This window comes from Chelonia mydas, chromosome 7, assembly GCF_015237465.2.
Source record: "Chelonia mydas isolate rCheMyd1 chromosome 7, rCheMyd1.pri.v2, whole genome shotgun sequence".
NCBI lineage: Eukaryota > Metazoa > Chordata > Testudines > Cheloniidae > Chelonia > Chelonia mydas.
Genome location: NC_057853.1, coordinates 9,507,447 through 9,533,363, shown reverse-complemented (window position 1 = coordinate 9,533,363; position 25,917 = coordinate 9,507,447). Strand labels below are relative to the sequence as shown.

At 40.1% G+C, this 25,917-nt stretch overlaps 1 protein-coding gene across 1 annotated transcript in view; it reads left to right on the top strand.

Moving 5' to 3' along the window:
* Nucleotides 1-613: 613 nt before the first annotated feature.
* The window catches only part of MDFIC2 (MyoD family inhibitor domain containing 2), a 50,189-nt gene continuing 24,885 nt past the window's right edge, over nucleotides 614-25,917 (top strand). Inside the window, exons 1-2 of the mRNA XM_027823875.3 lie at nucleotides 614-1,518; nucleotides 2,193-2,280. Of these exons, the coding sequence (XP_027679676.2) occupies nucleotides 2,193-2,280 (88 nt within the window). The 5' untranslated portion in view covers nucleotides 614-1,518. The remainder of the gene's footprint in view (nucleotides 1,519-2,192; nucleotides 2,281-25,917) is intronic.

Below are 25,917 nucleotides of genomic sequence, written 5' to 3'. Positions count from 1 at the left end.
GCACTTGCCTCTGTTCCCCACCCAAAGTCACAGGTGTAACCACATGAAAAAGATGTGTGTGTGTTGAAGGGGAAAGTCAGGGGCTGAGAACACTTGACTCCTGAAGTTCCACCCAGGATATTAAAATGCCAGTGTGGACATACTCCTTTATACCTCCCTGCCACCCAACCAGTGGTTGTAGTTATTCCCAAATTACCCTGTTTAAATTATGTTTTTTAAACCAATGTGAGTCTTATCCTTGCATCATGCTGATATATAGTAAGAGCCTAACCTGCATTTCACAACTAGCTAAGGACGGTAGAAGAATCTCAGTCATGTTGGACAGGAGATTTAAAAAGAGAAAGAAACAATATTTTCTCCCTGTAAGAAAGAATGACATGTGATGGGAGAGGAGAAGAAGATATTGTCATAACAAAGGGACTGTGTTATTATTTATTGGCCACACTTAAGCATTGGGATCTTGGATTACGGTATCTAGTTACAAATACTGCTTGAAATTTTGTAAATATTGCAGAAAGGTAAGATAACTGGATAACTCTGAATTTATTCCATAATTAATATTTTCAAAATTCAGCCCTGAAAATGAGTGGCTTTTTCTTTCTTGCTGCATATTACTCATCTTTTTGTATACAAGATCTTGTGGGCTTCTGTGCCCTCAAATCCCACTAGCATTGGGCTTGATCCTGCTTCCAGTAATGTCAATGGGAGTTTTGCCAATGACTTTGATGAGAGCATTATACAGCCCATTAATGAAAGCATACAGCACCTCACAAGATCAGGCCAGAGAGAGACAATAGCTCTGAACCTATGAGGCGCTGACTGTAAGCTCTTTGGGACAGGGACTGTCCCCGATTGAGGCCCTTAGGCACTACCGCAATACAATTAATAATTATAAATAAATCCTACTTAATCCAGGCCTGCTCCCTTTGGCACCCTTGACTAGAATGAGCCACTAAACTCACTGGGAGTTTGAAAGAGCACTGCACTTCACAGGATTAGGTTAGATCTTTCCTAAAGGGGCACTTCTGGACTAGTTTGCACACATCCATTATTATTTTAACTTGCATTTAGCCAAAACATTCTGGTATGTTTACCTGATTTGTCGCTATTAATTTCCCGGCTCTTTTCCCTTCTTTTACAGAGTCACTGAGTTATGAACTGCAACACTAATGTGTTTCCAAACTGTTCTTGATTTGGAAAGATGACGTTTTTATGCCACTCTGATAGGGCTGAGATGTTGTTCTCCGCCATCCCCCACCCCCAACGCTCCACGTTTGATAGTGCATGGAAAAAAAAAAAAACCCCAAAAACCAACCCAGCAGTAAGTTGGCTGATTCTGGCAGCAAGACAAATCCAGCACCACACGTCAGGGAGGAAGAGAGCGCATTGCTCATCCTTTCAGTTTTGTCTGTGTAAGGGAATGCTGGACATCAACAGACAACAAAGGAGGCTGCAGGAAGAACTGCTGAACTGCTTCCAAACCCCACTACTTTTACCTCTTCTGATTGTAATATACAGGTAAAAATATTGAAATGCTTTAGCAACTGGACTTAGTGAATAAAAAAGCAGTTAGAAGAAGACTAGACAGCCTAATTTTATTCCTAGCAAACAATGGAAGTAAACTACAATGTATGGTCTAATAGTTACTGTATATATAATACCCTCAGGTACTGTAACTTTGCATGCTTTGGGTTGGATGATTCTCGTTAGAGCAAATAAATTGCTGAAAGTGTTGGTAAAGATTTTATTGGTTACACTTTTCTAAAGTTACCTTTATAAATACTTTATTATTATTTATTTAATTATAGCTTACTTTGATAGCATTCTTTATAACTGCATTAAATAGGCAGTGTGGATATTTTTAGCCATAGTGGATCTATGATATGTGTTATAATGTACTTGTATTACCACCATGTTAAGAATTTATTATAAATGCATTTCATAATATAATTTATAACAACATTACTGAAGACTGCATCTACAATCAGCAATCATTTAATATTGATTTAGAAATGCTATATTAGTGTATTGTGTGAGAGATTATACAGTATATCATGGATCAGAAAAAATAGTATATGTATTCATAGTTCATTACATGATATCAGCAACCTAAGAAGAGAATACACTTTTTGTTTGGAACCTTGGTTTAAAGAGGAACTTTTGCCATCCCCAAATTCTTTTCTCCCAAATAGATGTCAGAAGACGAGACAGACAAGGTAAAAATCAGAGCAACTGAAAGCTATCAAAATGACAAGCAAAATATTCCTTGGTTGAATGAAGGTAGGTTGCATTGTTATTTATTACATTTCTATTTATATTAAGATTTAATTATTTAATTATTAAAACTGATTGCAGCATAAAGACAAAAGAATGTGGATGAAACTCCCATTAACTTCAATAGGGCCCAGATTTCATCCCGAGAGTCCTCTAGCTGGAAGTCTCCAGTACATGCAAGTAATTTTGTTTAGTTTTCCAGATGGCCTAAGTTGTCAGAATTTAGAGCTGCTCAAAGGTTTGATTTCTTGATATAAATGAGCTTGCAATCATAGGGGAAGCTTTGTTATTTATTAATTATTTTATTATTTATTATTAATAATTATTATTTTGTAATTATTATTATAAGCCTGCTACAGCCACAAAGCATTATGGACCAAACCCCAAGCTCCTTTCCAAGGTTTTACTAAGTCAAACTACGAGTTAAGTGAATCAAAGTTTGTACGGGTTATACAGAGTTGGGTAACAATTAAGTACGTACCTTGGAGTTTGGCCCTATATTATCTATGTTAGGGAAAGACAATATTATAATCTACTTCCAATATCCATCTGTTAGCATTGTTTTCTTTTTGCATATAAGGAAGATGACCAAATGTTAAGAAAAGTGAAGAGAAGTACCACAGAAGGAGACCGCAAAACTTTTCTTTCTGTAGGAAATAAATTGCTAATAATTATTAAAAGCATTCAGATTTTATTCAAGTGCAAGATTTGTTTAAAAGCATTTAAGAAGAAAAATACATATAAGATTATGTTACTTATTTCATAATTGCACATAGCTACAATTATAAAGATGGAAGTTTCTTCAATATTTTACACTCTAAAAATTGATCTTCCAGGTTAATACATAACAAATTACAAAATATAAACAGACACAAAGACTATCTTTGACTAGTAGAGTCACTGTATGTTATTTCACAATACTTCATACAGTGTATATATGATAACTATATGCATTAAAGAGTGGAGATTCTAAGGCAAAACATTACAAGATTTATGAAATGCATTTCTCACATACTCCATGCTCAAGAGTGTGTTATGGTTTGTATTATATAAAATGACTTTTTAATTCTAACAATTTTTAGGAGGGGTAAGAAGAAGTGATCTGTTATTTTGAAATACTAGATGCATAGGTTTGCAAGAATGAAGAGCTCATTTATATTAATGATTATATTGTAATCTATAAAATGTGTTTTATGATATTTATGTTATTCCTACTGTATGTTAACTGAGTGGTAAAGTCTAGTCACTGGGAGTAATTCGCCCTGCAATTAAACAGAACAAGATTTTATTTTTTTGTTGTTTTTCACTCCCTATGCTGACAAGATCATTGTAGAAGTGGCACTTCCAAGGCATGAAAATCATAGCATTGGGCAAAACTGATTGGGCAACATAGATTCTCTTTTTGGTTGAACAATAACAACTTACTTCCTTCTGTACACAAATCCAGTGTCGGGGGAACTCTGTGTATGCAAGGTTTGCAGGATGAGATTCACAGAAGGCAATAGTTCCGATAGAGACAACCAAAGAAGTTTCTGATGCAACAAGACAATGTTGCACTGGCACTTGTAACATCAAAACTACATGAATGAGACCAAATCCATTCCAGCATAACACATAATTTGACATGATGCAAAAGGTGAATCATTATCATCATTTTATTGATAGGAGACTAAAGCACAGGGAAGTTAAGAGACTAGCCTAACAACATAGAAAGACCCCAGAGGGGTGGTGGGGAGCTTGGATCTCCTGACCCTAGTCATATCCATTTGTCGGCACGGGTTCAAATAGGATTCAGCTTTATTGTGTCTCTTAGATCTGCAGATCCTTGCATTATAGGCTGATGATTCTCATTAACAGTATTTGTCAAACTAACTTGGTATTTTTTTGAAGCAATTACAAGTTTGGCTGATAAAGGTGTTGAAATAATGTACTTAGACTTCCTTCAAAGGCATTTGACTTGGTTGATGTAACATGACACTTTGATTAAAAAACTAGAATGATATAAAATGAATGTAGCACAAAGTAAATGGATTAAAAACTGGCTAACCAATAGGTCTTCCAACTATATAAATGGAATCATCATCGAGCAAGTGTATTTCTAGTTGGGTCACACAGGGATTGGTTCCTGGTCCTACGCTATTTAACATTTTTATCAATGACCTAAAAGAAAACAAAGTGATCATTGATAAAGTTTGCAGATGAAACAAAAATTGGGGGAGTTCAATAATGAAGAGGATAGGTCAAAAACATGCAGAGTGATCTGGATTGCTTGGTAAGGAGGGTGCAAGCAAACAATATGTGTTTAATATGGTGAATGTAAACGTATACATCTAGGAGCAAAGAATATAGTTCATACTTACAGGGTGATGGACTCTGTCCTGGGAAGAGTTACTCTGAAAAAGATTTTGGGGACATGATGGATAATCAGCTAACCATGAGCTCCCAGTGGAAGGTTGAGGCCAGAAAGGCTAATATGATGTTTGGACGCATAAACTGGGAAATCTGCAGTAGGAGTAGATAGGTTATTTGGAACTTCTGTGACTACTGCTGGAATCCTGTGTCCAGTTCTGGTGTCCACAATTCAAGAAGGATTTTGATAAATTGGACAGAGTTCAGAGAAGAGCCACGAGAACTATTACAGCAAATTCTTTCCCAGGTATCTGCCTGGTGATCTTGCCCACACGCTCAGGGTCTAATTGATCACCATACTTGGGGGCGGGAAGCAATTTCCCCCTGGGCAAGATTGGCAGAGACCCTGGGGTTTTTTCGCCTTCCTCTGCAGAATGGGGCACAGGTCACATGCAGGTTTAAACTAGTGTAAATGGTGAATTCTCTGTAACTTGAAGTCTTTAAACCATGATTTGAGGACGTCAGTAAGTCAGTCAGAGGTTAGGAGTCTATTTTAGGAGTGGGTGGATGAGGTTCTGGGGTCTACAATGTGAAGGAAGCCAGACTAGATGATCATGAAGATCCCTTCTGACCTTAAAGTCTATGAGAATGACTAAAGGATTAGAAAACATGCCTTATGATAGGACTCAAGGAGCTCTATTTTCTTAGCTTAACAAAGTGGTTAAGAGGTGATTGATTACAGTCTATACGTACCTATATGGGGAACAGGCTCTTCAATCTAGCAGAGAAAGTTATAACAAGATCCAATGGCTGGAAGCTGGAGCTAGACAAATTCAGACTGGAAATAATGCATAAATTAGTTAACCATTGGACCAATTTACCAAGGGTCGGGGTGGATGCACCATCACTGGCAACTTTTAAATCCAGATTGGCTCTTTTCTAAAAGATATGCTCTAGGAATTATTTTGGGGAAGTTCTGTGTTATATAGGTCGACTGGATGATTACAATGGTTCCTTCTGGCCTTGGAATCTATGAATCTGTTTCATTATGTAGGGTGACCAGACAGCAAGTGTGAAAAATTGGGATGGGGGTGGGGGGTAATAGGCACCTACCTAAGACAAAGCCCCAGAAAATCAGGACGGTCTCTATAAAATCGGGACATCTGGTCACCCTATCATTATGTATCTACTTCATTCTCTTGAGGAGTGTGTTTCAGGGATGCCTGATTGATGAAATGATAAGCAGAGCCGGGGTCCTATGTTTCGTTAGCATTAATAATATTTTTCTCACGTTATCAGTCTCTTCTGGAGGTTAAGAGCCAAATTCTACCCACTGATGACAATTTATTGTGAAATGCAACAGAGAGTAGAATTGGGCCTGAAAGTTTTTCACAGTGACTGAGTTAATAAATGGTTGTGAAGTTTCTTGGAAGAGATAGACATTTTTATTTTTCCGTTATTTCTATTGATTTTGTATGTTTTACTAATAATTTTTACAACATTTTTTGTGTGCAAACATTTTAAATACTTGTGTATCGCTTCTGGTTTTCAAGCTAGGAGCAAACCAAACAGTCTCCAGCAGTAGCTCGACTTCTATGTTTAAACATTTTAAAAATAATAACATAGCTTTCAGCCATTCCAATAAACAATGAGTTTTCTTTAGGCAGAGTAAAAAGCTGTATGTTCTTTTAGCATTCACTTTTAAAGACAAGTTATTTTTATTCATGGTTTTGTATTGATTATTTGTTCCTTCTGAAAAAACAATCATGAACCACATAGTAGCAGAAATATGCATAAGAAATATAGTATGGAATTTGATTTTTATATAGTGTCTGCCATACTCGAGGTTTCCCAAAGTGCTCTATAAAGTAATAAGTTATGTATTGTAGTGCAGTGACTCTGTATGCAAATGAGAGACCCATTATGTACTCATGGGCCTTGAATATTAGAACCTGTTTAACTAACAGAGGAAATGTTGACCCAAATATCAGCTTTATTTATTCTCTACTCTTTTGGAAGGGATATTTAACTTCCACCTTGCCAGCACTAGCTGAAAGGACCTTAGTATTAAATTAGTTCCAAAGAATGGCACTGCTAACAGGAGTCTTTTTGACTCTGGCTTATAGCATCGGCATTGGGTAAGAGTCAAAGCCCTATACTGAGGGTGAAACTTCTGGCCACAAAAACAAGAGGGCCATCAAATGGGCCTTAATGGCATTATAAAAATATATTATGTTCCTTTGACAAACACAGTCAGCAGACCTGCAGAGCTTTGCTCACCAGTAACAACTCTGACTGTATTGATACGTTTTAACCCTTTCCCTCATGCTTTGTTGGTTGCTCATCTTACAAGCCAGTCTTCAAAGCACCGACTGTCTCTTCCTATGTCTGTATAGTATCTAGCATGTTGTGGGCACTATTGTAATTCAAATAAATAGAATAATTATAGAGACTTAAACTAGAAAATGAGTGGCCCTGTCTTGCTAGCCTGTTAAAGGGTCCTAGCACATTTAGATACCTCTTGGGTCAAACTTGTAGACCTGGAACTAGATTACCATATGAGAGACTCCACAGGTTTAGAACCATAATACTGCTGCAAGGGCTGTTGTAAGTTAAGTCAGCAGTAATGGCCTCATTCCACCAGTTAGGGATCACTGGAGACTTCAGCCACAACTCTTCCTGCCAGTAGTCCATTCCCAATATATTCGCTTCACTGGAGAGCTGGAAGTGGGTGTGTAGAGTTTGGTATGTCGGCTTTTTGGCATCTCATGATGCCCCTCTCTCTTTCAGAGTTGCTTTTCAGCTGCTTTGTGCTCCCAATGCCGTGCCAAACAGCTGGAATGGGGTGCCAGGATCTGGCCCCACATATTCCCACAAATGAGCTGTTCTGATTGCTGTTCCCATCCGATGAGGCTGCCATCTGGTCTCAGAACAGGCATAACTGGAACTACTCTCTCCGTCACTCATTCCAATTGGATTGGGACTGCAGAGATTGGTCAATGCACCTAAAAATAATCAGATTTCCTGCAAACTGAAGATAATGGGACTCTCAATGGGTCCATCTGTGTTGATCTGATTGCAAGATCAGGGCCTTATGTATATAAAATACTGGTAATTAAATGCAAAACTACTCAGAATTCAAGGATTTTTGCATTTCACTGTGTACTCAAAAATGGGCCCATTTGTGAGGAAAATTTTGCTAAGGTACACAGACAGTTTTGTGAAGCAAACACTGGCTCACTTTCTACTGAAATAGGCCTGATAATAAGGAGGAGTGGACCTATATCCTAAGCACAAACAGCTTTCACAATGAAACCATGTATTTTGTCCTATTGTAAAACTGGAGCCTGTGAAACTGCACAAGGTCAAACAGTGAAGACATATATGAAACATGTCAACTCAAGTGAATGTTACCGCATAGGATCATTTACCTACTTCTCTCTAAAAAATATGATAGGCCAAACTCTCTGCTAGCATAAATGGATACAAGCTCCTCTAAAGTGGAGTTTTGTCCAGTTATACCAACATAGAATTTGGATCAGTATTACCATCATTTTATTAGTATACTAAATATGAATGAGTAAAGAGACACTGATGTAACTTGCAGGTAGTGTTAAAGAAATGTCCTTTGAGCGGTCGTAACCCATCGTTCCCACCGGTTTCACACTCCAGCCAGATGTGCAACCACCAGACCATCACACCCCAGGTAAGAAACAACACTGAGAGCTATTGAACACTCTTGAAATGTTTAATTTGAATCAAGACAATATTAGAGCATCACAGAGAGTCTTCTGAAAATGTGAATGCACGGCGGAAACTAACTGGGCAATAGCCCCCAACCTCTCACTTGCATCATTGTAGTGGTGTAGTGGTAACACAGTAGCGGTCAGAGCCTCAGCTGGGGTAAAGGGGAGTCAATAGACATATACCAATTTACACCAGCTGAAGATCTGGTTCGAAGTTCCAACTGGAAAGAAGTCCTCGGAGTTCTGTACAAACACTAAATTTAGTCTCACAACATGAGTTAATTATATCTGTATGGATAAACTAAGGCAGAGAGAGATTACATACTTGCCTAAAGTAGTAAGGGTGAAACTGATCCCTGTGCCAGGGGCCAGAACAGGTCTATGCATCACTTATGTGCCTGTTGTAAGGGCTTCAGTGGGACTTGTGGGACATAAGAGGTGCATAGGCCTCCGTCTGGCCCGAAGCACAGCAGTCGGTTTCACCCAAAGTGATTAGAGCAAGGACTATAACCCAGGAACTGACACTAGAACAATTTTATTTGTGTAAAATTCATATTTTGTTCCGTGACATTTTCACACAAAGATTTACTGTTTCAGTCAGCTCAGCTCTGCACACATGCATCCCCCTCCAAATGTAACTTCTGTGAAAACTGAATGAACAGGCTTCCTTGCTCCTCCACCAAAAGTGTGAAAAAATGCTAATCTCCAGCCTTTCCCCAAAATAGCCCCTTTCCACTCTAAAGTTCTTATACATTAGCAGCATTTTGGCAAAAAAAAAAAAAAAAGCTCTTTTTTGGTTCATTTTCTTACAAATAGTGTGTACATCTCTAGTCCTGACTTTTAATCCCCTGATCTAACCAATAGATCTTCACCCTAGAGTGAAACTGAGCCCTGTGCAGTGGGTCAGAACAGTGTCAGCGCTTAACCACAAAATAGGGTTTAAGCAGTAGATAAAGACTTCTGCACAGGAGTAAATTTAACTCCCAAAGAAGGCGGTACATATAAAAGTGAGTCTTGCTTATTTTATGGACCTGATTGTAATGATGATATTCACACCAACTAGTACCTTACTCCACAAATAGTCCCACGGGGTGAGGTTCTGTGCTGCATCTCTTAATGGCACAACACAGAATTATCAGCCTGGAGCAGAGATAAGATGGCTTTCTGGGCTGTTCTTGGAGTTTTAAGCAGCCCTTACCATAACTTAGGAGGTCTAAGCATAAATTGGGTCCACTGACTTCCAATTCTTTAAAAGAGTCCAAACCTCTTTAATTTACCTCCTGATGGGAGGCTATGCTACACTGCAAACTAAGGTGTGATTCTGATGTGGGTAGGCATACCCACACTAGCTTTAATCTAGCTAACAGAGGTAACGATATGAGTCAAGATGTCGTGACATGAACTTCACTGCAAATAGCAATCTGAGTGCACCCCCAGTGAGCTTATACTAGGGTACTACGTCTCTACTGTTGTTACCCATGCTAGCTAGATTAAAGCCAGCGCAGGTATGCCTACCCACACTACAATCATACCTTAGTTTGAGGTGTAGACATATCCTAAATTCAGGAGGTTAATTAAACAGATTAGGACCCTGAAAGATTCAGAAATCAGTGGACCCAAATCTGCTCTCACACCTATAAACTGGCTTCCCAAATTAAGCTGAAGGCAGGGATTTGGTCAAGAAGTTTTCACTCTCTTTCCAGCATGAATTATGGTAATGGGTTTGGACAGTTTTATAAAAGACTGCTGGTGAAGTAGGACCTTTCAGGCCTATTCATACAGCAACCAATAAAATAGCCAAATAACTACACAATGAATGCTGTAATCTTAGCTGATGCTGTCCAGCTAGGAATGACAAGAAAAAGAAGACGTAAAAACTGATGCTACTGATCCCAGAGGGTTGGAATTCCTGGAAGGTGCCATGTCAGCTTCAGGACTATGACCAAATGAATTAATTAAGACAACCCTTCCTTTAAGTTGTAAAACAGTAGATTTAAAGACTCTCCTCCAATGGAAATGGAGTATATGAAATGTAAAATGATTCCAGTTCAGTGCTCCTAATGGCAGTTTTATAAACTGAGTAGTCCTTGATCTCTGTACTGCAGACCCCTTGGAAATGAAAAAAACCCAACGATAGTCATATAGTGTGAATGTACAGTATCTGAACGAGAAGGCACACTATTCTCCAGCAATAGGAAGATATTTAAAAGTAAACTTCTACTCTGAAAGTCAACTGTAAAAATGGTTCCATGTCTGTTAAGTCTCATTTCCTTTCCATTCAAATTTGCTCAGTTGCCAGGAAAAACTAGTTTTTCTAACTAGCATTTTGGTAAACAAGCCAAGATCTGAAAATAGGCTATGTTCTTTTTGTCTCATGCATCAGTAAAGATTCTGCAGGCCCAATTCTGCTCTCAGCTGTGCCTGGGCAACTTTATTGTCTTTAAACTTTGCCCTTGGTGGCACAAGTATAAGCAAGGGCAGAATTCTGCACCATAGCTACAATTTAACTGGTGATGTGCAATCCAGAATAGACTCCAACTCACATTTCCTTAGTCCTCTTGGGTGTCAACAATTAAAAGACTGCAGAATTTAGCTCAAGTGTGCTTACAAGCTGCTGGACCAAGATCTTACTGAAGCAGTCGCAAACATTCCATTCACAAGGTGGCTCAGTCGAAGCATTTTACCATCTCACCTATGTTAAGGACCTATTAAATGCAAAACAGGTCTGTTGTACTCCTGTAGAAGCCAGAAAGATGCACGTATGTGAATAGGCACAATAACTATACTGGTTTATAAAGAACGTTTACTACCAATAAAAGTGGTGAGTATTTCAGAAGACTCTTAATAGAGTTGTTAAAGATCCTGAATATAAATCCTCTCTCTAACAAGAATTTGTTGGTATTTGATTCGAGTACATCTATCATTTCCAGTAAGCTGTTTGCTTTTCTTCTAAGGTAAAGGGAAGCATACTGTTATTTTCCTTAACCAATGGAAACATTTTTGAAGGCTCAAAAAACAAATAATAACTGACACCAGTTGTACTCTGGGGTAACTGCACTGACTTCAGTGGGTAGCTTTTGATTTATACTAGTCTCAGAGGAGGATAAGGCCTGATGAAGCCACATATACAGCGTGTGTATCTGAAGGCTTACTACTGTGAAAAAGCAGTCTGCACTCCTGTTAGTGAGAATTGTCCATGTCTCACTGAGGTTTTCCTAAAATTCATTTAGAAATCTTTTTTATTACTTAAGAGATAACCCATCAGAAATAATCTGTTGTATAGGCCAGATTCTCAGCTGCACCCAGCCTGAAGGGGAGTTATAAATAAGTTGGTGGCAATCATACCAGCATAGGTTAGAGCAAGCTGCAGCCTGCTCTGAACTACTGTACCTGGTGTTGGACCCCATTTCATGAATGAGTTTAGAGTCCTTCTGCAAATAAACAGGCTTCAGATGTACACATTCCAAAGTAACCTACGCAACTTTTCAAATGGAAGTACATTTTCATCCATTGGCCAGGAAGTATTTCAGTGCTACGCCTGCACGTATTTTACCATTTAAGATTTTTTTTCATAGTTCAGAAGTTTCTTTTTGCACAGCTACAATTTTCAGAAAATTGTTTTCAGTTTTTCCAGGTTATGTATTGATAAGCAGAATGAATCAGGCAGAGTCAATCATTCTGAGGAGTGCCCCTGTGACAGTTAAAGTAACAAGACCTGATTGAATTCCTCAAAATGAAAAATAAATGGCAGCTGAGGCACTGATCAGTTTTTACGGAGGTTCAAAGGTCTCCCATTTTTCTTTTAATAAAGTAGGGCCTTAATTCACTACAGGTGGAATTCATCCCCGTGCAAAGGACCAACATAAGATCTATGCATGACTTAAATACCACTTAAGTGGTGGGCAAGCTTTGGCTGGCCCTCTCCACAAGATGATTTTCACCCTACTTAAGGCAACAGCTCTTCAGGTTTCTAAATTTCCCTTCTAGTTTCTGGATTTAATCCCGTTGAACACATTCAAACAATGCGGAAAATTAGGTAAATGATAAATTCAGACAGATTGTTTATTATCTTCTTAATGCACCCATGACTGCACTGTCTAAGAAGATAATGTTATATATTCTTACACACACATTCTATATAGACACACTCCAGAAATCTGTGTAACAAAAAACCTCTGCGTGAACATGTTGACAAGCTCCAGAGATAGAAAAGTAGATGAATTCTTCTCTGTTGAGCTCCTCCAGCCAAATAAAAATGTTTCAGTGCTGATGATGGATCTTTGAACTGATTACTAACACAAATTAAGCTTCCCTACATCGTTGCTGAAATATGCCCATAAGCAATTTGAAAGGAAATATTGTTCCAACATTCTCAGAAGATGCAGGTGCCAAGTTCTCTAAAGTTTTTAGAGATTAAATAGATGTGATGGGTACACAATTTAGCAGTAGCACTGCATCCATAATGAAAAGGAAAATATGTACTCTGCTTCAATATCATCATGTAAGTAGGGTCTAGAGAGTAAAATAATACAGGGCCTATTAATCTCTTCCCATTGAAGCAAACCAATCAGGAATAAAAATTAAGGTGAGAAAGGTCCTGTCTATTTTGGAATTTATAGAAGGCAATGTTCTAAATAAAAAGTATTGGATCAAACAAAACATTGAAAAGCAGTTACAGAGGAAAAACAAAAACAAATAGCTTTATGCCAATGGAAAACAGACAATGTGTGTGGGCAAAAAAGATCACATAACCTACAGGAACCCACAGACATTTGGATGCCAAAACCAAAGTTTGAATCTGCAAATCTCCTTCCTATTCCTGTAGCATATATAAAACAAGTAAATTACATTACACACAATCACTGCATTAGCTGCATGCATATTTTTCAGCTAATTGCTATTCAGTCTTTACAACTAATGAGTAGGGTTTTTAAAAATGAATTTTCAGTGCAACGTGGGGGAGATTTTGGACCTGCATACTTTCATTTAATTTAAAACAGAATATCCCTTTGGCCCAAAGCAGAATCATTTATCTTCCAATCTTTGGTTATTCCGATACAGAACCCCGGTTCCAACCACTCTTATTTTGCAAACTAAAAAAAAAAACCCAATGAGACTTTCTAAAGCCAAATGCAAAATCATACTGGTATTTCCCATCTCTGTTTTTCCAAGTATTATTCCAGTTGGTGAAATTTACCTCTGTGTGCTCAGAGCCAGCACAAAGTCCATGCATCAATTAACTCCCACTTAAACCTCCGTGAAGGCCCTCTGCGTGGAGGTGAATTTCAGCTACAGAGGGCTTAAATACCAAATGGATAGGTGCTGCATAAAAGCCTAGGATACACTCTCATGTTTTTTTCATGGAGGTTTTCATGCAGGTCCCCACATCTGTGCCCTAGAGTTCAGAGTGGGGAAGGAACCTTGACAGTCCCATAGACTAAGTGCTAACTGCCTGTAGTAAACAATCTGTTCCATCTTGTATTTAGCTGTGACTCTTGGAGTACCTTTCCCAGACCTGAGGAAGAGCTCTGTGTAGCTTGAAAACTTGTCTCTCTCACCAACAGAAGTTGGTCCAATAAAAGATATTACCTCACCCACCTTATCTCTCTAATACCTGGGACCAACACGGCTTCAACAACACTGCATACATATCGCCTGCAAACTGAATCTTTCTTTTCATCAGATTCTGACTAGCATTTGCAATCATCACCAATACTTTTTCATTGTTTATGCAATCCATTCTTATATTTTGAGAATTGTTCTATAACACCATAATTAAAAGGATTGTATCTGATTTTAGGAGCCATGTATTGCTAGCCATTATCAATAGTATCTGAGCACCTTCTGCGTTAAACAGATTAGCAATAGTGAAGTCCCTAGGGGAGTTCAGGGAGTCTGTCTTTCTATTTCAGGTTATAGAAAGATCTGCTTGAGGTAGGGATGATTTTAAGTGGCTAGTGTGAGTTGGTTGTGGTTGAGAATGTCACTCTCTTTATCGTGATAAAGTTTTATCAAATAGGAAGGCTTTGCAGCATTTCCTAAAGGTGCTCAGACTCTGGATTTGTCTAATCTCCTCTGGAAGTTCATTCCACAGCTGGATCCCCTCAAATGAGAATGCTTTGTCCCTGGCTCTCATATGCTTTGCCCTGAGCCATGTGATCTGCACTGACCCAGAGGAGAATTTATGCACAAAAGAGATCTAACATAAGCAGCAGTGCAAGCTTCTCCACATTGTTCCAGCCCTGGCCTGCAGGGAACTGCCAGTAGTCATGAAAGGATAGTATAGTCTCCATGCCTTAAAATGTTTTCATGTAAAATAAATAAAATATAAAACTAAGCAGCGGTTTTACAGTATGACACAGCAGTATTACTTGCATTAGGCCAATTTACCACTTATGATAGCAGTAATAGCACTAAAAGCCAATAAAAACGGTCTGTTCGTTCAGAGATTGGCTTTTATGGCTTATTCTAAATATTATCAAGTGAATCAAAAGCTGTCATTATAGTGTCTAAAAAGCCTTCGTACCTTGTAAGCAAACAGTGTGACTTTGACAAATAATCATTAATATGCCTGTGTGAGGCCAGGGAAAAGAAAGAAAGAAAAAGGAAAACCCAATATTTCACCTAACATAACTCATTAAGATCATTTCAGTTAGATTTTAAATAAGATAGTTTTATACATAAACTGCCACAATTTCCCCCAATTTTTTTATCTGTGTATAATTTTCAGACAATCAGAAATGTTTAGATAGCGCAACAATGAGATGTTTAGCTGGATATAGTGACATATCTTCATCAGCTCTGGAAAATGCTTAGGCCTAGATTGTGCTTTTAGGCCCAACCCTGAGCAAGGGGTAGTGCTCAACCCCAGGAGGCATTTTGTCTCACAAGCATTGCACTGAGGCACTCTTCCCCTGCGCTGTTCTTGCTCCACGAGGGAAAGTATGCTACTGCAACCCCTGAAAGAGTATAGTTTATTTCCTCCCGGATACGTGCCCAGTTAAGCTGCCCAGCAAGAAGGGAGAGAAGAGCTAAGGGTCCAACAACTACCAACCACTCTCCAGCCACTTTCTGCCAATTTGCTTTTAAGAGAGTAGTATCCCGAGAGCAGGGCTGAGTAGGCCTAGCAAAAGGATGGGAGATTTACTCTCCCATGCTGCCCTATGCAGCTGAATAAGACAAGCTGTTACATATTTAATTGAAACTCCACCAGACCCAGTCTCAGCCATCTACATTTGTCATTTCTAGCCTTCAAACCCCTGACCACACTACAGCTCAAAGTTCAGTACCTATCTTGAAAATATGTATCATGGTCTGTGCTTGTAACTGACTTGCAAATACAACTGTCGCTAGCATGACTGCAGTGACTCTAGCAAAATTTCTCTAACCAGTTTTGACAAGGAAAACAGCCATACTACTGCACTTCTACAGACCACCACAGCGTGGGACAGTAGCATAGCTTCTTAACACAACTGGATCACTGTGTAACCAGGTTAAGTGTGCACCCTTGTTAAGCCTGAAGTTTCAGAAATCTGGAGATTTTACTCACATGACTTGCTTGCTGAACACGCATCAGCCTGTTTGCACAGATGGCAGCAAATGTCCTGCTTACCAGAATGTAAGATGGATGAGGCTGCAGCCTGGAATGAGCTTTAAGGACACAGGAATTGCTGTGCTCCTGCTGACTCGCCTGGTGCCCTGGTAACTTGGGTGGCGCCTAGAGGCTCTGCCCCTGTTTGCTCTTTGTCCTAAAAGACCTGTGGTGGGGTTGTTAGGGGTGCTGCTTGCCCTGGGCTGGGGCGTGGAGGGGTAGGCTGGCTCCTGAAATCAGCTGGGCGAAGCTGCAGCTGGGCTGCTAGCTCCAGCTGGGTACCTAGGCCTGGCTGCTTAGGGGCTCTAGCTGTCCTGCCTATTGCTCCTAGCTATAGCTGGCAGGCCCCTGGGGTCAGGGAGAAGTGGCCACTCCATGTCACTGTCGCCATAGCTCCACTCTATGGTTAAAACCTTCAGGGGAAGACTTAGAGTCTAAAGTCCTTGAGGGCTCTAATCATAGAGACCCCGTCTAGAGGAGCAGCCTAGAGTGTCTCCTCAGCCCTCCAAGCTGGGCGAGTGTTAAGTCCCTAGCCACGGGCCTCCCAGCGAAGCTCATAGCCTGAAGGGTCTGGGTCTAGCCCATGTTACCATAGCAACAGCCTTACCAGGCCAGAGGTCCTGGCGGGGGAGGCCCATCATTGCAGATTCCTCTCTAGGCTCCCCTTCTTGTTTTGTTGGGTTTTTCCTCATGAAGGCCCTCTGCATGGAGGTGAATTTCAGCTTAAATACCACACTGATAGGTGCTGGTTGGGGTCCCCCTCTATCCCAGTAAACACTTCAGTGATCCGAAGTGGCAAATCTATGCATGGGGACCAGTCCCCTTGGATGCAACACATTCTCTGTGATGCCCTTGGAAAAGCAGGAATTCTCTCAGCCTCACTGAAGCTTGCAGGGGCTTTGGACATCTCTCATGTTCAATCAGATAAAGATATTGAGTACAGTTTAGATGCAGATGTCTGTGCAGAATGAACCAAGCTGAAGCCAGGTTTAATCCATTTATTTTTTCACTTCTGAACATTGTCATTCACAGAGTCAGATTTCGTGGCCTAAAGGGACAATTATATTCATCTAGTCTGACCTCCTACTGAACATAGACTTCATCCAGAAATTCCTGCGTCTGGTCTAACCAGAGCAGGTTGAACTACAGCATATCTTTTAGAAAGACATCCCATCCGATTTAAAGACTCCAAGAAACAGAGAATTTACCATGTCCTTTGTTAATCCATTCAAGGGGCTAGTTACCCTCATTGTTAAAATTGAACTGCATAAGCTCTCAAGTAGACTTCATGTCCCATAAATTACACTGGGAAATTGACATTGGCCCTTATTGACACACAATATCACAGTGGAGACCAATCTAGCTGCCCCATCTCACTTAGTCTTTCTCTGACTTGTGTGGTAAGAAGATCCAGGGCAGGTGCTTGCCTGATGGTAAAATAGTTCATTGTGGGTTCAGGGCAATCCAGAGAAAAACACTTCCCAGGATGGCTTGGTTTGGAGGTGACATGGGAAAGATTCTTACTCAGTGAGAGTGAGGCACAGCAGATGCAGGGTGCATCACTCCCAAGTACATCCTTGTGTCTGGTTTAAAAGACGCCAACATACCTCTTACTCTTGGAAATGTGCTGTTAATACAGGCTTTGAAGGACTAGGCCCCATTGGCAGAGCTATATAGCTTGGTAGAATCTGGAGGGAAAGATGTAGTTTTCTGCCCAGTATCACTTTTTGTGGATTTGTGCCTCCTGAGTTCAAACAACTCCAGAAACAAAAAGTGAAACTCAGCTGAAACCACCACGTTTCACTTCATTTTATTTCAGGGTTGGAGAGAGAGTGGAACAGGTGCAGGGAAGGAGGCAAGACTCCTCACAGGAAGACCGAGAGGAGGGGAAGTGCTAAAACAGAGTTTACTGATTCATAAATAACAGTAAGGTGCATGATCCTTTTTAATGCTCTCTGAGTTCATGCAAATATCTCAGAGTACCTAGTAACCATTTATCCACATTACAAACGCTGCCCACAGACTGAACAACTGCTGTTCGGTGCCCAGGAATAAGCTGGTCAGCAGAGGTACAGTAGTTCAGGACTGAGGAGTACAGGCTGCCTGTTGAAGATGGTAATATCAGTGTCACCTATCTGTCACTTTTAATAGCACTTTCCAATAGTGATTCATCACCCCTTCTTCTATCTCAAAAGTTACTACAAAGTTAAGAGGTAAGAGAAGAGTCTAATTCTGTGAAGATTTCAAAGCTTGGGAACTTTGAATTTAATCTTATGGATTTGATGTGTGTGTGTTGATCAGATGACTAGCTTTTATTCAGCTATTAGTCACAATTATCTCTTTTAGGGTGAAACTCATCCCAGTGCAGAGGACCAACACAACTCCAATCCACACTTTTAAGCCCCATTTTAAGCTCTGTTTTGAAGACACTGTGCTATGCACAATGGTGAATTTCATCCCTAGAACCAAAGCTGCATCACACCACTGCCACATGCAAAGCCCCAAATGCAGTGGAAATACAGAATTTTTGTTACAGTGGCAGGAAAAAGAGTCAGCACAAGACATTCAACTACCTGTTGCACACCACAAGGCGGGTGGTCCATGGTGACTGGATGCAGGAGTGTTGAGAGAGGCATTGTGGGAGGGCCACATGAGTATGGAATATGATTTTAAGCAGAGTTTTATGACAGAGGCCCCAATTCAGCAAGATGCTTAATTCAGTGGGACTTGTGCATTTAAAGTTAGGCACGTGCTTAAGTATTTTGCTGAATCTGGGCCAAATAGGATAGGAAGATGAGGAAGGCTCTGGGCATTATTTCTGCCAATAGGCTGTAATAGAGTCTGTGGCCCAGGTGCAATGTTACTTAGCACTGTCTCTCTGATTTTCTGAGGGGATAGGTACGAATCTGTCCTCCCCGCGACTCCACCTGCATAAATCCACTGTGGCTTTGCCCAGCAGCCCAGGACTTGGCCATATTTTCCATTTTTCCTCTTTAGTGAGACATATTGATATTTTTACCTATGTGTATTTTGTTTTGTTAATGGGAACTTTTTCAAATACGGTGTGGTAATGGACTGTGGCGTATGGGATTATACATTCATTATTCTCAAGAGCACTGTGTAGACTGTACCATTAAGACACGAGCAAAACAGCAGATCAGAAGCTTGGATTCTGGCAAATGAGCCCTTCTAAGCTCATTGCTCTGTGCCCGGTAGGCTTGGTTTGGCTCCCCTTTAAAGCTTTGTGCTGACTGAGTTCCGATTGCTCCAGCCAAATGTGTTAGAAAAAGGCTGAGATCACTGAGCACTCTGCTCTGGGTCAGTCAGATCAAATCAGGGTGAAGTCATGACCATTAGCTTGAAGAACAAAAAAAGCACTAGAAGCAACTGGCCATTTGGTGTTCCAGTTTAATAGATAAACTGTTCTTGGGGTTCAGGAATGACAACTTACTAAATCAAGGTGGGGTTCTATTACTAGAGGAAGGACACTTATTATTTTATATCTGCTGATTTCAACTATACCTTTATCTTCCTTGGGTTTTTTGCTGGCTTTTACAAAGATGAGAGGCAATTTAACACAAGTAAAAGATTGCCATTTTACCATGAAAAAAGCTGCTTCACACCCTGAGGGGCAAATTGGCGGGGGGGGGGGGGGAGGGGTTGGAGGATTCATGATTTTGCCCTTTGCGATATTTCACTTTATCTGCACCAAAAAACGAGATGGAAATAGACGCATTTTGCTAATGGAAATAGACGCATTTCAGCTTCGATCAAATTCATGAGTAATTGTGAAAAAGAAAATCTCAGGTTGTGCCCATGAATACTCAGTGAGGGGGAACACCTAGTAATTTTGCATAGTTCTGCTGACTGAACAGTTTACAGCGCTGCATAGAGAACTTTAAACAATTGACTTTCCCAATAAGACAGGTGAGACGACACTAATAATGCTTTACACCTTCCACTATATAGTCACTTTGCTGACTTTAACAAGCTAAGCCTCACACCTTTGTGAAGAAGGTTGGCCTGAACCAAAACTTTGGAAACTTGAGTGAAGGTCTGCACCAGATCTGAACTTTGTGGCTGGATCCTATTTCTATAATGGACCAAGCCAAACCTTACAGCTGAACCTTCTTGAACCCTGAGGAAGTTCAGATCAAAACTTTGCAGACTGGGTTCATCCTTTCTATAACCTCTATATTATAGGTTGAGAGACTGAAGCACAGAAATGCAAACATTGAAAAGTGGCCACTGATCTTATTTATCTCATTTTAGAGTGCCCATCTTGCACCTTATTTTCTGAGATGTCGAGAATTGCAACTCTCATGGAAAAAGAAAAGGAGTACTAGTGGCACCTTAGAGACTAACCAATTTATTTAAGCATAAGCTTTCGTGAGCTACAGCTCACTTCATCCGATGCATCTCTCATGGACTTCATCTGGAGTTGTAAACGCTATGACAGTTAGGCCCCCTATGTTTTAAGTTGGTCATCCAAAACTTGTGCCACCCAAAATCACTGGCCCTTTTTTGAAAAACGTGGCCCAACATCACAAGGAGCTAAAACTGCCACTGGCTTCAATGGGAGCAGGATCGAGCCCAAAGTGACCTAGTGTCAGTACTGCATTATTAGACTCTAGGTTTCCTGATTCTCAGTCTCATATCTCAGTCAGGACTCCTATTTACTTCAATGGGCTTTGGATCAGGCCCTTAGTGCTTTCAGGAAGGAAAGTTTGGTTATTTTAACATGAACTGGATGAAAATACAGCCCTCTCTGGGTAGGGGATGTATACAGGTTAGGAAAAGTCAATTTCCAACCTGTGCTGTAGCTACACATTCTCCTCCTTGCAAATACCTCTCAATGTTTGTTTCTCTCTCTTTCTATTATTTACCTCTTGAATATTTTGTTATACAGGTTCCCTAAAAAAAACTATATAAAATAAGAGCCTAATCCTGCAAGAAGCTCAGCACTCATACTTTGAATGCTGGGAAAACTCAGGGCACTCAACATCAGGCAGGAAGGACCATGTAACTGTTTGCAGAAAGGACGTTTGCAGTACACACGCACACAAATATGCCCCGTCAGTGAAACATACTTAACCTGCTGATTTTCAGTTACAGCATCTTTCTACATCCTCGATCCATAATGCTGCGCACTGTGTTTGCTCTGCAGCTAAGATTATTCTAGCAGTTGCTTTGGAGGAAGGCCATCTACATCCTCGAGGCAGTGTAAGCTCTCCTGTATCCAGTGTCAACTAGCATTATTAGCATGTCTCTTTTAGCTGCTTATTCCCATTAATTTGTAATAATATACAAACCCATTCAAATAAATAATTGCACAGAGTGAATAAAAAAGCAATTTATACTGTTTTTTTATCTGAGACAATTTTTACAAATAGTTCTTTTAAGTAGTCTTAATAGTATCTCTTTAATATTGCCATTACCATTCACCAGAGTTCAAGAACAGAGCAAATTTACATCTGTTAAAATAATGGAATTGACACTGATATTACATCATTGCTATTTTAAATAATCATTCTTCATAATTCCAACCTGTATGCCTCAAATTGAAAATAAAAGACTTGATCCTGCTTCCACCAAAATCAATGGCAAAACTATTGACTTCCAGGGGAGCAGGATCTAGCCCTAAATGTGGGGCCTAAATTGACCTGACAGTGTCTGTTTGGATTTGACAGTGTTCACTTATGTAGTAAAGAAGAAGAATTCTCTTCACTGAAAGAATTACTGGGTGAAATTCTGTGGCTTGTGTTGTGCCATGATAGATGATCAAGTGGTCTCTGCCGGCCTTACAAATCTATGAAGCTAGGTAGACAAGTGTGAATTTCAAGAGAATAATAGTTATCTAATTTTATCCTTTTTTTTTAATACAGGAAAATAGTATTTTATAGCTGTATTTTGTTTTGATTTTAATGGAATTTTGTGATTTTGCTTCTTGGTGATTTCATTGGGATTTTGTTTTAAATGAGTATAGTCTGAAATTTCACAAATTTACCTTCTCTCAGTGAAATTTCAGGAGTGGCACTGGTCATTAAGCAAATATTTACCTGCAAAAATAAAAACAAAACTAAAAAGGGGCTGAAATGAAAGATAAGGTGATTCGTGAGGGTCTTCAGTAAACCATGAATGCAGTGTCACCGTAGACAGCATAGCTTGTAAGAGGCTAGTATTATTGCTGAAGATAATGAAATGAGTTTCCACCATTTTCAGACATAAATCATACATAGGAAATGTAAAACCTTCTCCGATCAGGGAAAAAAGTGAAACGATAACTTCAGGAAACCCAGTGTAGGATGATGATAATTTTCAAGACTATGTGATATTGGAGAATCATGGCTTGTGGTTAAGGTGCTGGCTTACAGGACAGATGAGCAACATGCAGTTCATGGCTCTGCCACTGACTTCCTGTGTGAGTTTGCACAAATGATTTGATCTCTCTGTGCTGCAGTTCCCATGTGTAAAATCCTCAGACCTCCATAGGCTATTTAGATTGTAAGCTCTTTGGGACTGCCTCCATCTATGTGTATGTAGAGCACCTGGAGCTCCAATCATGGGGTCTCTAGCCTCTGTTGTTAATACTACTATTAATACAATGCCAGGTCACTGTATTTTACTAGAAAATCAAACCAATCAGGTGGTTGCTGGAGGTATTTATGTACTATAATACTGGGCATGTTAGATGTTTTTTGAGTGCCAACTACTGAGTACCCTACAGAACTGTCTTATTAGAGCTAGTCTAATAACTAAAGTAATTTCAGTCTTATTTTATTACCACTGCATTGCCTAATATAAATAAAACAGCTACCATAGCTCAGCAACTTGGAGCCAAATTCAGATCTTGTTTACATCAGTGTGAAACCAGAATAACTCCCTTTGTGTCTTGATGCATTACTCCAGATTTAGGTAGATGTGAGAGAGAGAACAGAATTCAGCCCTTTAATATTTTAAAATAAATAAGTAAATCCAGGAATGGGCAAGCTTCACTTTACTGCTTCACAATCCCTTCTCCCTCCCCCATGCTTCTCCCCAAAAAACTATATTAAGGTTTTTTTTCTGTTTCCACAGCAGGACACCTGCCATGCTGCTTATTTAGGAAAAGGAAAAATTTAGCTTGGATGGTAGAACAATGTCTTAAGAGCAAAGATTATTAGGCAATGGAATGAGCTGCCTAAAGAAGAGGTTGAGGCACTGTCACTAAGAGGTGTTTAAGAAGAGGTTAGAGAAAACACCTAAGGTATTAGCCTACAGGAAAATTTCACTCCATGCAAGGGATTTAGCTAATTGACCCATGGGGTCTTTTCCAACTCCATCCACTGAGATTCTTGTTGGCATTGTTCTTCGGATTCAAAATCCGGGCTCATCCAGTTCACGCCTGTAGCACTAAGTCAACATGATGGCTAGTAGAAGCCAGCCTAGGGGCTGATGCTGACTCAGACTCAGTGAATCTGATTAGCGATGCGCCTCTTAAACAGAAGCTACTACTATAAATGGCCTTTTTGACCAATTTGCCTGTCTGTTGCTTCACAGTCACACGCACTGCATGCTAGTCAGAGAAAGGGGTGCGATAACTGATGGGGAAGGTGTATTATTGGCATAAATCCTTATCGCTCTGAACATAGGACAATTAGCCATTGCTTCCTGGACCTCACCGGTGAGAGGAAGAGGAACGAAATAAGTGCTTGAAATGATCTAAAAGGATGACTCTTCAGTCCTTGGTCCAAATTCTCCATTCAGTCTGGCTATTTTGTGCAGTCTTTACAGATTACATGAGGATTCCCCCTTCATACAGTTGTCTTCCCAGAAAAACTTCTGTGCCATCTATACACTTGGCTCCCAACAGGGGTGTAAAGGGTGTTGCCTTGGCATTCCTACACACCAGCAATCCCCTTTTAAACCCTTGCAGGGGCATCAGAGAACATACCCAGCAAAGCTCTGAGCTTAAACACGGCTTTTTAATGAATGAGGGGAACAGAAATTGTGGAAAATGCTCACTTATCGAAGATGTATATTGCTGTTACTGACAACTGTGTTAAGAAAAAAATAGCATGCACTTAAAAACAGCCTCCTTCTTGCTTGCTGATTTTTTTTGGAGAGAGATGATTTTTAAGAGATTATTGAGACACATTATTTAAGATATGATTTTAAGAGCCTAGTTTTCCTCTCACATTATCCATGTAATTCAGGAGTGACATTCAAATCAATGGGGTGAGGTTGGTGTGAAACCAGTTTAAATGTGACCCGTATCAAGCACCGAGGCATTTGTGAATAAAATGAATCATTCTTGTTTTGTGGGATGATGATGATATCCATGAAGAATCAGCATACAGGGCCTGATTCTCCTCTTACTTACTCCATTGTAGATCAGGAATAACTGCATGGAGATCAGTGGAGTCACACTGGTATAAAATCAATGAAATGAAAGGAGGAGCAAGCCTATAGTGCCAGATCCTCAGCAGGTATAAATGGGTTCACCTCTGCTGAGATCAATAGGAGCGGCACCCATTTGCACCAGTTGAGGATCTGGCCCTTTATCTTTAGTTTATTTACATCCTGAAGCCCTGCATGTATGTTGTTTTAGGGCATTTCCCTCATTTACAAATGATGGGGAGAGGGATAGCTCAGTGGTTTGAGCATTGGCCTGCTAAACCCAGGGTTGTGAGTTCAATCCTTGAGGGGACCATTTAAGGATCTGGGGAAAAATTGGGGATTGGTCCTGCTTCAAGCAGGGGGGTGGACTAGATGACCTCCTGAGGTCCCTTCCAACCCTAACCTTCTATGATTTGAGAGTAGTTATGCTATAGTCACAAAATACAGCATTCTGTTGACATCACAGCCAAGAAGTAAGATTTTTTTCCACTAGCATCCAGTGACAGCTATATGGATATCATCATCAAGTGTGTAAGGCTAAAGAGCCACATCATAAATTGTATGGATTGTGCAAATTTGACCACTTCACCTGAACTGTGCCCACAAATCCGTCTCCATAGGGACTCCTTAATATTCCAAACTCTGAACAGCTTCTAAGAGCTTCCATTTCAGAAAAGAACAACTTTATGCTTTACCACCCCACACTATCATTATTATCTGCATACATATGCACACAATATGTGGTGATGATATAGCCACATGAACTGCAAGACAGGATCAGATTAGTGGTCCATCTAGTCTAACATCCAGTCTCTGACAATAGCCAGTATCAGCTGCTTCAGAAGAAGGTATAAGAAACCCTGGGATAGACAGCCATAATATCCCTGTCATAAATCATGGGAGGAGAAAAAGTGTTCAAAAAAACCCCCATCCATGAAGATTACCCTTTTGAAGTTTCTGAGAAATTCTTCCCTCTGGGCAAAGAAGTCTGTGGCTATATGGAGGAGGCATGTAAAATGGCAGCCTTAAAACCTGTCTGAACCTAAGGATTTACAGGAGAATCTGGTCTCTGTGGTTCTCACTGGCCTCTTCCTACCAGAGGTCATGTCGCCCAGGCTCCCAGTATAACTGTACATTGCCCACTCCTGGGAATGGGGAGGGTGAAAGCCACTTTTAAAGAAGAGTAAATTGTGCGCAGCTGCTCCCTGGCTCCAACCCAACAAACCTGCACTGCATTGACCAGCTGCATGACATTTGTACAGAAGGGTTTCCACAGGCTGTGGGTGGGTGGAGAATGTGTCACTTCCCTTTCTGTTGATTTCGTGGCCATTCGTTGTTCCATTGCTCCCACCCACACCACACGCCAGAGGACAGCATGTGACCTAAATTAATTTTTGTGTGATGCCTATTTTTTCTATTAGCACTCCTTGTTGTCACCCAGTCATGATATTTACATTGATTTACCCTCAAGCACTGTGGGTGGGTTCCTCAGTAGTGTAGTCGTTTTACACTATGCTTGTTACTATGATTTATAGATTCTACGCACTAAATGGTACTGTATATTGTACCCATTTCTGA